This window comes from Lampetra planeri, chromosome 38, assembly GCF_965212315.1.
Source record: "Lampetra planeri chromosome 38, kcLamPlan1.2.h2, whole genome shotgun sequence".
NCBI classification, from domain to species: Eukaryota; Metazoa; Chordata; class Hyperoartia; order Petromyzontiformes; family Petromyzontidae; genus Lampetra; species Lampetra planeri.
Window position 1 is genome coordinate 1,125,349 of NC_136144.1, and position 12,955 is coordinate 1,138,303.

Consider the following 12,955-nt stretch of genomic DNA (forward strand, 5'->3'; position numbering starts at 1 on the left):
CTACACTGCCACTTCTACACTACCACTTCTACACTACCACTTCTACACTACCACTTCTACACTGCCACTTTTACGCTGCCACTTCTACGCTACCACTTCTACGCTACCACTTCTACGCTACCACTTCTACGCTACCACTTCTACGCTGCCAATTCTACGCTACCACTTCTACGCTACCACTTCTACGCTGCCATTTCTACGCTACCACTTCTACACCGCCACTTCTACACCGCCACTTCTACACCGCCACTTCTACACCGCCACTTCTACACTGCCACTTCTACACCACCACTTCTACACCACCACTTCTACACCACCACTTCTACACCACCACTTCCACACTACCACTTCCACACTACCACTTCCACACTGCCACTTCTACGCTGCCACTTCTACGCCGCCACTTCTACGCCGCCACTTCTCCACTACCACTTCTACACCACTACTTCTACACTACCACTTCTACACCGCCACTTCTACACTACCACTTCTACACTGCCACTTCTACACTGCCACTTCTACACTACCACTTCTACACTGCCACTTCTACACTGCCACTTTTACACTGCCACTTCTACGCTACCACTTCTACGCTACCACTTCTACGCTACCACTTCTACGCTGCCAATTCTATGCTACCACTTCTACGCTACCACTTCTACACTACCACTTCTACACTACCACTTCTACGCTACCACTTCTACACTGCCACTTCTACGCTGCCACTTCTACGCTGCCACTTCTACGCCGCCACTTCTACGCGCCACTTCTCCACTACCACTTCTACACCACTACTTCTACACTACCACTTCTACACCGCCACTTCTCCACTACCACTTCTACACCGCCACTTCTACACCGCCACTTCTACACTGCCACTTCTACACTGCCACTTCTACACTGCCACTTCTACACTACCACTTCTACACTACCACTTCTACACTACCACTTCTACACTGCCACTTCTACACTGCCACTTTTACACTGCCACTTCTACGCTACCACTTCTACGCTACCACTTCTACGCTGCCAATTCTACGCTACCACTTCTACGCTACCACTTCTACGCTACCACTTCTACGCTGCCACTTCTACCCTACCACTTCTACACCGCCACTTCTACACCGCCACTTCTACACCACCACTTCTACACCGCCACTTCTACACCACCACTTCTACACTGCCACTTCTACACTACCACTTCTACACTACCACTTCTACACTGCCACTTCTACACTTCCACTTCTACACTACCACTTCTACGCTGCCACTTCTACGCTACCACTTCTACGCTGCCACTTCTACGCTACCACTTCTACGCTACCACTTCTACGCTACCACTTCTACGCTACCACTTCTACGCTGCCACTTCTACGCTACCACTTTTACACCGCCACTTCTACACTACCACTTCTACACTGCCACTTCTACACTACCACTTCTACGCTGCCACTTCTACACTACCACTTATACGCTGCCACTTCTACACTGCCACTTCTACACTACCACTTCTACGCTACCATTCTACACTACCACTTCTATGCTGCCACTTCTACACTACCACTTCTACACTGCCACTTCTACACTACCACTTCTACGCTATCACTTCTACGCTACCACTTCTACGCTACCACTTATACGCTACCACTTCTACGCTGCCACTTCTACGCTATCACTTCTACACCGCTACTTCTACACTACCACTTCTACACTGCCACTTCTACACTACCACTTCTACGCTGCCACTTCTACGCTACCACTTCTACGCTGCCACTTCTACACTACCACTTCTACACTGCCACTTCTACACTACCACTTCTACGCTGCCACTTCTACGCTACCACTTCTACGCTGCCACTTCTACGCTACCACTTCTACACTGCCACTTCTACACTGCCACTTCTACACTGCCACTTCTACACTGCCACTTCTACACTGCCACTTCTACGCTACCACTTCTACGCTACCACTTCTACGCTACCACTTCTACACTACCACTTCTACACTACCACTTCTACACCGCCACTTCTACACTGCCACTTCTACACTACCACTTCTACACCGCCACTTCTACACTACCACTTCTACACCACCACTTCTACACCACCACTTCTACACCACCACTTCTACACTACCACTTCTACACTACCACTTCTACACTACCACTTCTACACCACCACTTCTACACCACCACTTCTACACTACCACTTCTACACTACCACTTCTACACTGCCACTTCTACACTGCCACTTCTACACTGCCACTTCTACACTACCACTTCTACACTGCCACTTCTACACTGCCACTTCTACACTGCCACTTCTACACCACCACTTTTACACTACCACTTCCCAGTAACTTTCCAACCAGCACCACGGTAATTCACTCAGCATCACCACGGTAACTCACTCAGCATCACCACGGTAACTCACTCAGCATCACCACGGTAACTCACTGGCCAGTACCACGGTAGCCGACCGGCACCGCGGTAACCGCCCGTCACTCACCGAGCGGCGCTGTGTAGGCAGGGCGGACGGCGTGGACGGTATGGAGATGGAGATGGAGCCGCTGAAGGGGGCGGAGAAGGGGGAGGGGGGAGGGGGAGGAGGCGGCTCGCAAGAAGAAGCCATCGCCACCCAAGAAGGAGAAGTCGGTGCTGCAGGGGAAGCTCACCAAGCTCGCGGTGCAGATTGGCAAGGCCGGTGAGATCGGGGGGGAAGGGGGAGGCTGGGCGATATGGAGAGAGACTGGGAGAGATGGAGAGGGACGGGGGGATTTGGAGATTTACTGGGGGAGATGGGGAGAGATGGAGGGAGATTTAGAGAGACCAGGAGAAATTGTGAGATACTGGAAGAGACTGAGAGACTGTGAGAGATGGGGGGAGATTGGGGGGGAGATGTAGAGAGACCAGGAGAGATTGTGAGAGACTGTGAAAGACTGTGAGAGATGGGGGGAGATGTAGAGAGACCAGGATAAATTGTGAGATACTGGAAGAGACTGTGAGAGACTTAGAGATGGGGGGAGATGGGGGAGATGTAGAGAGGCCAGGAGAGATTGTGAGAGACTGAGAGATGGGGGGGGAGATGGGGGGAGATGTCGAGAGACCAGGAGAGATTGTGAGATACTGGAAGAGACTGTGAGAGACTGTGCGAGATGGGGGGAGATGTAGAGAGACCAGGAGAGATTGTGAGATACTGGAAGAGACTGTGAGAGACTGTGAGAGATGGGGGAGATGTAGAGAGACCAGGAGAGATTATGAGATACTGTGAGAGATGGGGGGAGATGGGGGGAGATGTAGAGAGACCAGGAGAGATTGTGAGATACTGGAAGAGACTGTGAGAGACTGTGAGAGATGGGGGAGATGTAGAAAGACCAGGAGAGATTGTGAGAGACTGTGAGAGACTGTGAGAGACTGTGAGAGATGGGGGGAGATGGGGGGAGATGTAGAGAGACCAGGAGAGATTGTGAGATACTGTGAGAGATGGGGGGAGATGGGGGGAGATGTAGAGAGACCAGGAGAGATTGTGAGAGACTGTGAGAGATGGGGGGATATGGGGGGAGATGTAGAGAGACCAGGAGAGATTGTGAGATACTGGAAGAGACTGTGAGAGATGGGGGGAGATGGGGGGGGGAGATGTAGAGAGACCAGGAGAGATTGTGAGAGACTGTGAGAGATGGGGGGATATGGGGGGAGATGTAGAGAGACCAGGAGAGATTGTGAGATACTGGAAGAGACTGTGAGAGACTGTGAGAGATGGGGGAGATGTAGAGAGACCAGGAGAGATTGTGAGATACTGTGAGAGATGGGGGGAGATGGGGGGAGATGTAGAGAGACCAGGAGAGATTGTGAGATACTGGAAGAGACTGTGAGAGATGGGGGGAGATGGGGGGGGGAGATGTAGAGAGACCAGGAGAGATTGTGAGAGACTGTGAGAGATGGGGGGATATGGGGGGAGATGTAGAGAGACCAGGAGAGATTGTGAGATACTGGAGGAGACTGTGAAAGACTGTGAGAGATGGGGGGAGATGGGGGGAGATGTAGAGAGACCAGGAGAGATTGTGAGAGACTGTGAGAGACTGTGAGAGACTGTGAGAGATGGGGGGGATGGGGGGAGATGTAGAGAGACCAGGAGAGATTGTGAGATACTGTGAGAGACTGTGAGAGATGGGGGGAGATGTAGAGAGACCAGGAGAGATTGTGAGATACTGTGAGAGACTGTGAGAGACTGTGAGAGACTGAGAGATGGGGAGATGGGGGGAGATGTAGAGAGACCAGGAGAGATTGTGAGATACTGGAAGAGACTGTGAGAGACTGTGAGAGATGGGGGAGATGGGGGGAGATGTAGAGAGACCAGGAGAGATTGTGAGATACTGGAAGAGACTGTGAGATACTGTGAGAGATGGGGGGAGATGTAGAGAGACAGGGAGAGATGGGGGGAGGGGGGTAGGGGCGATGGAGAGAAGTCGGTGCTGCAGGGGAAGCTCACCAAGCTCGCGGTGCAGATCGGCCGGGGGGAGAGACAAGGAGACGTGGAGAGAGACTGGTGGAGATGGAGGAAGATGGGCGGGAGATGGGGGGAGTTGGAGGGAGGCGGGGGGGAGAGGGGTTGGGGAGAGGGGTTGGGGAGAGGGGTTGAGGAGAGGGGTTGGGGAGAGGGGGGAGATGGGGGGGGGGGAGAGAGGGGAGTAGGGGGAGATGCCCGCCACAGTGAGCGGTGCGTTGGAGCCACGGGTGACTTGCCGGGGGCTGTGCGACGGCTGCGTCGTGAACCGCTCCCCACCGCCACGTAACCCCCCGACCCCCCACCACCGACCCCCACCACCGCACGCAGGTCTGGTGATGTCGGCCATCACCGTGGTGATCCTGGTGCTCTACTTCGTGATCGACACCTTCTGGGTGCAGGGCCTGCCCTGGCTGGCCGAGTGCACGCCGGTCTACGTGCAGTACTTCGTCAAGTTCTTCATCATCGGCGTCACCGTGCTCGTCGTGGCCGTGCCCGAGGGGCTGCCCCTTGCCGTCACCATTGCCCTTGCCTACTCCGTCAAGGTGCATTGTGGGAACCCGCAAAATATTGGGGGGGGGGGTTTGGCGCTCGTGGTAAGGTGCATTGTGGGAGACGGAGAGGGGGCGGCATTGAGGTGTGTGGTGGGAGACGGGGTGCCGTACGCGTTGAGGTGTATTGTGGGAGACAGAGAGGGGGGTGGCTGTGCTAGCGGTGAGGTACAATGTGGGAGAGGGAGGGCTGCTCTAGCGGTGAGGTGCATTGTGGGAGAGGGAGGGCTGCTCTAGCGGTGAGGTGTATTGTGGGAGGATGTGAGGGGAAGGTATGAGTGGGCCGTTCTTTGCGCATCGCCGTGACGACCGTCCCGGTTGCGCTGCTGCTCCTCCTCCGCGTTGCTGTAACGACAGAAAATGATGAAGGACAACAACCTGGTGCGGCACCTGGACGCGTGCGAGACGATGGGCAACGCCACGGCCATTTGCTCTGACAAGACGGGGACGCTCACCACCAACCGCATGACGGCCGTGCAGGTCAGCCGCTAACCACCTCGTTCACCACCAAGCTCGTCACCACCACGCTCACCACCACCATGCTCACCACCACCACCACGCTCACCACTACCACCACGCTCACCACCACCACCACGCTCACCACCACGCTTACCACCACGCTCACCACCACCACACTCACCACTAATCGTAGGATGGCCATGCAGGCGAGCCTCGCTGACCACTATGCTCACCAATAACAACGACCGCCATGAAGTGATGGTGACGTCGCTACGGCGCTTGCGCCAGGCTGAGGCTATGTGACGTGTCGAAAGCTCACTGGCAGAAGGTCACGGGACAGACCGAGGTGCCATGGGTTGACTGACTGAGATGACTGGCAAATGCACCAGCGGTGCCCCCTACTGTGGCAACTGCATTTTATCCAGCCTGCGCTCCGCTCGTTGTTGTGAACGTCGCTCCTTTGCCCTCCGCTGTTGCTGGAGGTCGACTGCCTTCAACTACCCAGTAGCGTCCTTCACGAGCCTCCTCCATAGAGGCCAATCTTTACACCACTGGTACCAGCCATCGGCAAGTCCACTCAGCTCCACATCCTCCTGTACCGCATCACTCCATCTCTTCTCTAGATCATGCCGTGCCCATTTAGCTCCCTCTATCCAGCCAAACAGAAGCTGCTTGGGCATGCGGGCTACATGACCCAGCCAACACAGCATCGTCTACCAGGGTAGCTTACTGATGGAGCTGTAAGCTCCTCACACAATCCAATTTGGTTAAACCTAGGATGGATCATAGGTAGACCAGTCTGAAGGTTTCAAACCAGCGCAGATGTCCCTTTAGGGCAGGGGTCGGCAACCTACGGCTCCGGAGCCGCATGCGGCTCTTTACGGGCTGCTTCTTGACGATATGTACGTATGTACATAGATGCATTGCGGCTCTTGAAATACTGAATTTTGTACCGAATTGGAAAGAAATGGCTCTTTTTGTTATTTTGGTTGCCGACCCCTGCTTTAGGGGGTACCACGTTTTGCACGCATAGAGAAGGGAGGGGCATGACTGTGACCGAGAAGACACGAAACTTTGTGCGGAACGACAGACCAGGCAGCTTCCACATAGCAGCGTTATGCAGCCGATTAACAAATAATGCCGCTCGACTGATTCAGAGTGAGACCTTGGCTGCCAAACCGGAGCTGGTCATAAGCACATTGCCCAGGTACCGAAGCTTCTCCACTCTCTCCACAACTGCGCCATATCTCGTACGTGTGGGCATGCTTGTGTGTGTGTGTACGTGTCTGTGCGTGCTTGTGTGTGTGTACGTGTCTGTACGTGCGTGCAGCTGTTTATTGGGGGCAAGCACCACAAGAAGATCCCCGCTGCGGAGGAGGTGGCGGCGTCCACGCTGGACACGCTGACCACCGGCGTGGCCGTCAACTCGGCCTACACCACCAAGATCCTGGTGCTGCTGCTGCTGCCCCTCACTCGCTCACTCCACCTCCACATCCCTCACTCATGCACTCACTCCCTCACGCATTCACTCGCTCGCTCACTTGCTCACTCACTCCATTTCTCACTCACTCACTCCCGACATCACTCCCTCACTCACTCAGTTACTCACTCCATCCCTCACTCGCTCACTTGCTCACTCACTCCATGCCTCACCTACTCACTCACTCCCTCGCTCGCTCACTCCCTCACTCACTCACTCCCTCCCGACATCACTCCCTCCCGACATCACTCTCTCACTCACTCAGTTACTCCCTCACTCACTCACTCACTCCCACATTCACTCACTCCCACATTCACTCGCTCCCTCCTGACATCACTCCCTCCCGACATCACTCTCTCCCGACATTACTCCCTCACGCACTCAGTTACTCCCTCACTCCGTCACTCACTCCATCCCTCACTCGCTCACTTGTTCACTCACTCCATGCCTCACTCACTCCCTCACTCACTCTGTGTGACAACACCCACCCATTTTTCCATCGCTTCGACTCCCTCCATCCAATCTCCCCTCCTTCACTCTCCCCCAAATCCCTCTCCCCCCTCAGCCCCCCGAGCGCGAGGGGGGGCTGCCGCGGCAGGTGGGGAACAAGACGGAGTGCTCGCTGCTGGGGCTGCTGCTGGAGCTGAAGCGAGACTACCAGGCGGTGCGGGACGAGGTGACGGAGGAGCACCTCTTCAAGGTCTACACCTTCAACTCGGCGCGCAAGTCCATGAGCACCGTCCTGCGCACGCCCGAAGGGGGATACCGTCTCTACAGCAAGGGGGCTTCCGAGATCCTCCTCAAGAAGTGAGCCCTCACCTCCTCCTGCTCCTGCTCCTCCTCCTGCTGCTGCTCTTCACACCTCCTCCACACACCCCCACCATCACCCACGCCTTCTCCATCAGTGTCTAATACAGTGGTTCCCAAACATTTTTGGCACCAGGGACCGGTTTCGTGGAAGACATTTTTTTCATGGACCCGGGTGGGGGGTCATCATTGGGTCTTTCCCACTTTTCAAAGAAGCTCTCCAGCGACGTTTGCTTTTTACTCATTTTGGCTCGGGGTTAGCAGCTTGTGGGCTCACCAAAACGGTGACGGAGACAAGTGCGCAGTGCGGGAAGGAGGCCCGGACGGAAGTGGTGAATAATGAAACAATAGAGGGGGCAGGGGCCACGCTCGGACTCGGCGCTCGCCTCCTGCCGTGCGGCCCGGTTCCTAACAGGCCGCGGGCCGGTACCGGTGCTCGGCTAGATGCACGCAGATTGCCATCATCACGCTCCCATCACCATCGCCTCCACCTTCACCTAACCACTCTCCCCCGTTTCCTCTCGGCGGCGGTGCCCGGCTAGGTGCACGCAGATCCTGGACGCGAGTGGCTCCCCGGGCCCGTTCAAGGCGCGCGAGCGTGAGGAGATGGCTCGCCGCGTCATCGAGCCCATGGCCAACGACGGCCTGCGCACCATCTGCCTGGCGCTCCGTGACTTCCCGCAGGGTACCGAGCCCAGCTGGGAAGACGAGGCGTCCATCGTCTGCGAGCTCACCTGCGTGGCCGTCGTCGGCATCGAGGACCCCGTGCGCCCGGAGGTGACTGCCGCAGAAGCCGCCGCAACCCCCACCTCTCCGCGACCCGCCCATTGTCGACCATCCCCACACACCCTACCGCCCGCTCGCCCGCTCCACCCGCTCGCCCGCACGCCCGCCCGCTCGCCCGCCCATCCGCTCGCCCATCCACCCTCTCGCCTACCCACCCGACCACTCGCACACCCACCTGCCCACCCACTAAGTCTCGCTCGCCCACCCACCCGCTGACCCGCTTACCGATCCACCGCCCCACCCGCCCCCTCCGTCCCGTGCCAGGTGCCGGACGCGATCCGGATGTGCCAGCGTGCGGGCATCACGGTGCGCATGGTGACAGGCGACAACATCAACACGGCGCGCGCCATCGCCATCAAGTGCGGCATCTTGGCGCCCGGCGAAGACTTCCTGTGTATCGAGGGCAAGGACTTCAACCGGCGAATCCGCAACGAACGCGGGGAGGTGGGCGGGGAGGCGGGGGGTGGGGGGTAAGGCTGAAGGGCGGGCGGGGGGGGGGAGACAGGAGCTCGCTGGGGTGCTGGGGGTGGTGTATGACGAGCAGGCCGGATTGTGTGAGGAGCTCACAGATCCTTGAAAGATCTGGACACTGTCCCATCGGTGAGCTCCTCCAGCAGACCAGGCTGCGTTGGCTGGGTCACGGAGCCCACATGCCCAGTCAGGCGAGTTGATGCCAAGTAGCTATTGTTTGGCTGGATAGAGGGGGCTAAACAAGCGTGACACAGCCTAGAGAAGAGATGGAGCTGATGTGGTACAGGAGGATGTGGTTTTGAGTGGACTTGCCGATGACCGGTACCAGCAGTGTCAAGATCGGCCTCTGTGTAGGAGGAGGAGGCTCATGAAGGACGCTATCGGGTAGTTGGAGGCAGTCGCCCTCTAGCAACAATGGAGAGCGGAGGTGTGGCGCTCGCAACAACGAGCGGAGCGCCTGGTGGCTAAGATGCGGCAAGTTGGCACAGTAGGGGGCACTGGTGGTGCATCGGTCAGTCATCTCAGTCGGTTAACCCATAGCACCTGGGTCTGCCCCGTGACCTCCTGCCAGCGAGCCTTCGACACTTCATGTGGCCTCAAGGTGCTCCTAGCATAATCGAATGGCGGCTGCTGTGAGCGTGAGGGTGTGGGGTGCCCCAACAGACTGTGAAGTCCATACGGGGGATCTTTGTCTTTGTGTCTCAGATTGAGCAGGAGCGCTTGGACAAGGTGTGGCCCAAGTTGCGCGTTCTGGCGCGGTCCTCGCCCACGGACAAACACACACTCGTCAAGGGTACGCAGCTACACACACACACACACGGCTACACACACACGGCTACACACACGCGGCGACACACAGCTACACACACACAGCTACACACACAGATACACACACAGACTCACACACACAGCTACACACACACACAGCTACACACACACACAGCTACAAAGATAAAGATCCCCCGTATAGCCTTAACAGACTGTAGGGGCAAGTGCTGTTAGCGAGCACCTATGAAGGCCAGAACGGTACACGAGGGGGTGGGTGGCCAGCACCACGCCCGACCGCCTTTGTCTTCCCAGTGGCGATGTTTACACACCGCACCAGGTACTCATTTAAGGCTGAGTCGACCTAGGGGAGGCCCAGGACCGGTTCAGATAATCGTCACTGGTGTTAGCCGTGAGCGGGAATCGAACCCGGGTCGCCAGGTTCATAGCGCAGCGCGCTAACCGCTACACTACCGCTCCCCACACAGCTACACACACAGACTCACACACACAGCTGTCCGTTATACTCACGCTGTGTGTAGCGCTGATGCGGTTGTGTTGGCACCGGTTGTGGTGGTGCGGTTGCCGTGGCGACAGGGATCATCGACAGCCAGACCGGGGAGCAGCGCCAGGTGGTGGCGGTGACCGGGGATGGCACCAACGACGGCCCCGCACTCAAGAAGGCCGACGTCGGCTTCGCCATGGTGACCACTGCACACACGCACATACATACACACAGATACACAACAACGACAACCGCCATTCGCAACTAAGTGGCAGTGACGTCACCACGCCCGCTGGCAGGAGGTCACGGGGCAGACCCAGATGCAATGGGTCGACTGACTGAGATGATTGGCCGATGCACCACCTGTGCCCCCTACTGTGCCAACTTGCCGTACACACACACTTACACACCCATACCGCACAACCGCACACCACACCCACACCACACCCACCCCTGCACACCCACACCGCACACCCACACCATACCCCACCCCGCTTACCCACACGGCACCACCACCACACAAACACCGCACCGCCCATTGATCCACTCACTCATTTGTAATACGAGCAAGGAAAGAGGGGGCGGAGTCTGGGTCACGTGAGGAGAAGGAGGAGTCAGGGTCACGTGAGAGAGAGGATTTAGGGGGAGAACCGGAAGCGATCTGGGAGTTGGGAAGGAGTGGAAATAGGGGGAGGCCACGCTGGGCAGTGGCGAGAGGGTGGCGCCATTTGCCACGTGGTGGGAGGCCACGGCATTGTCGGCCAGTGGTGTACGTGGGGCACAGCAGAGCTAGTGGGATAGAGTTAGTGGAGTCGAGCTAGGGGAGGAGAGCTAGTGGAGTGTGGGAAGCTAGCCGGGTGTGAAGAGCTAGCAGAGTGTGCGGGGCACAAAGAGCAGCAGTGTGGCTGCAGAGCGGAGCAGCGGTGTGGCTGCAAAGCAGGGCAGCGGTGTGGCTGCGGAGCGGAGCAGCGGTGTGGTTGCAGAGTGCACGGTGGAGGAGGTGCGGGTCTGAGTGAGGACGCCGCAGGGGCGAGAGAGACAAGAACCCGAATAAAGGACAACGGAGACCTACACCGTCTGAAGAGTCCTTTATTACACATTCACCCACTCATTAACTTGCTCACTCACATGTCTGTATACAAACTCGCTCACTTGCTCATGCACTCACTCACTCACGCACACACTCACTCAATCACCCACTCAATAGCCTACTCACTCATCCACTGACTCATTCACCCATTTACCCAATGAATCACGTACCATGCTCACTCCCTCATTTATAAACAACCTCACTCTCCCTTTCTCTCACTCACATGTCTGTCTACCAACTCACTCGCTTGCTCAATCATTCACGCAATCGCCCACTCAATCACCCACTCGCTCGCGCTCTTACCCACCCACTCACTCACTCACTCGCTCATCCACTCACTCACCCACTCACTCGCCCACCCACCCACTCACTTGCTCCCTCTCATCCATTCACCTGCTCGCCCACTCACTCACTCACTCACGCATCCACTCGCTCACCCACTCGCTCGCCTACTGACCCACTCATCCACTCACTTGTTCGTTCTCACCCACTCGCCGGCCCGCCCACTCCGCAGGGCATCGCGGGCACGGATGTGGCCAAGGAGGCGTCGGACATCATCCTGACGGACGACAACTTCAGCTCCATCGTGAAGGCGGTGATGTGGGGGCGCAACGTCTACGACAGCATCTCCAAGTTCCTGCAGTTCCAGCTCACGGTCAACGTGGTGGCCGTCATCGTCGCCTTCACCGGGGCCTGCATCACGCAGGTGGGGGCGGGGGGGGGGGGGGGCTCCATGCTGCACTCACGACAACTGCTGCTACTGCTGCTACAGAGACCACTGTTGCGGCTGCTACAGACTCCTACTGCTGCTGCAGATACCACGACTACTGCTACTACAGATACTACTACTACTGCTGTGACTGCTACAGATACCACGACAACTCCTGCTACAGGGACTACTACTACTGCTGCTTCTGCTACAGATACCACTGCTGCTGCTGCTACAGAGACTACTGCTACTCCTGCTACAGAGACTACTACTGCTACAGATACCACTGCTGCTACTGCTACAGATACCACTACTCCTGCTGCTACAGATACCACTACTTCTGCTGCTACAGAGACTACTACTACTGCTGCTACAGATACTACTACTTCTGCTGCTACAGATACTACTTCTGCTGCTAATACCGCTGCTGCTGCAACTTGTACCCCCCTCTCTGCTCTCTGCCCACTGCCCCTCTCCCCCCCACCGTCCCGGTGTGCGTGCCCAGGACTCCCCGCTAAAGGCGGTGCAGATGCTGTGGGTGAACCTCATCATGGACACGCTGGCATCGTTAGCGCTCGCCACGGAGCCGCCCACCGAGGCGCTGCTCCTGCGCCGGCCGTACGGCCGCAACAAGCCGCTCATCTCGCGCACCATGATGAAGAACATCCTGGGCCACGCCGTTTACCAGCTCACCGTCATCTTCACGCTGCTCTTTGCCGGTGAGGCGGCCAGGCCTGGAGAGAGCGGCGGCGATAGTAGAGGTAGTAGTAGTTTTAGCAGTGGTAGTAGTTGCAGTAGTTGTAGTAGCAGTGGTAGTAGTAGCGGTAGTA

The 12,955-nt window shown here is 57.1% G+C and overlaps 1 protein-coding gene across 1 annotated transcript in view; it reads left to right on the forward strand.

The window, feature by feature from the left end:
* The window catches only part of LOC144731187 (plasma membrane calcium-transporting ATPase 2-like), a 53,343-nt gene that overhangs the window by 15,060 nt on the left and 25,328 nt on the right, over positions 1–12,955 (forward strand). Inside the window, 12 exon segments of the mRNA XM_078612158.1 lie at positions 2,525–2,592; positions 2,594–2,702; positions 4,833–5,047; positions 5,411–5,533; positions 6,843–6,962; positions 7,558–7,799; positions 8,342–8,576; positions 8,850–9,029; positions 9,762–9,849; positions 10,419–10,525; positions 11,931–12,122; positions 12,631–12,844. Of these exon segments, the coding sequence (XP_078468284.1) occupies positions 2,525–2,592; positions 2,594–2,702; positions 4,833–5,047; positions 5,411–5,533; positions 6,843–6,962; positions 7,558–7,799; positions 8,342–8,576; positions 8,850–9,029; positions 9,762–9,849; positions 10,419–10,525; positions 11,931–12,122; positions 12,631–12,844 (1,893 nt within the window).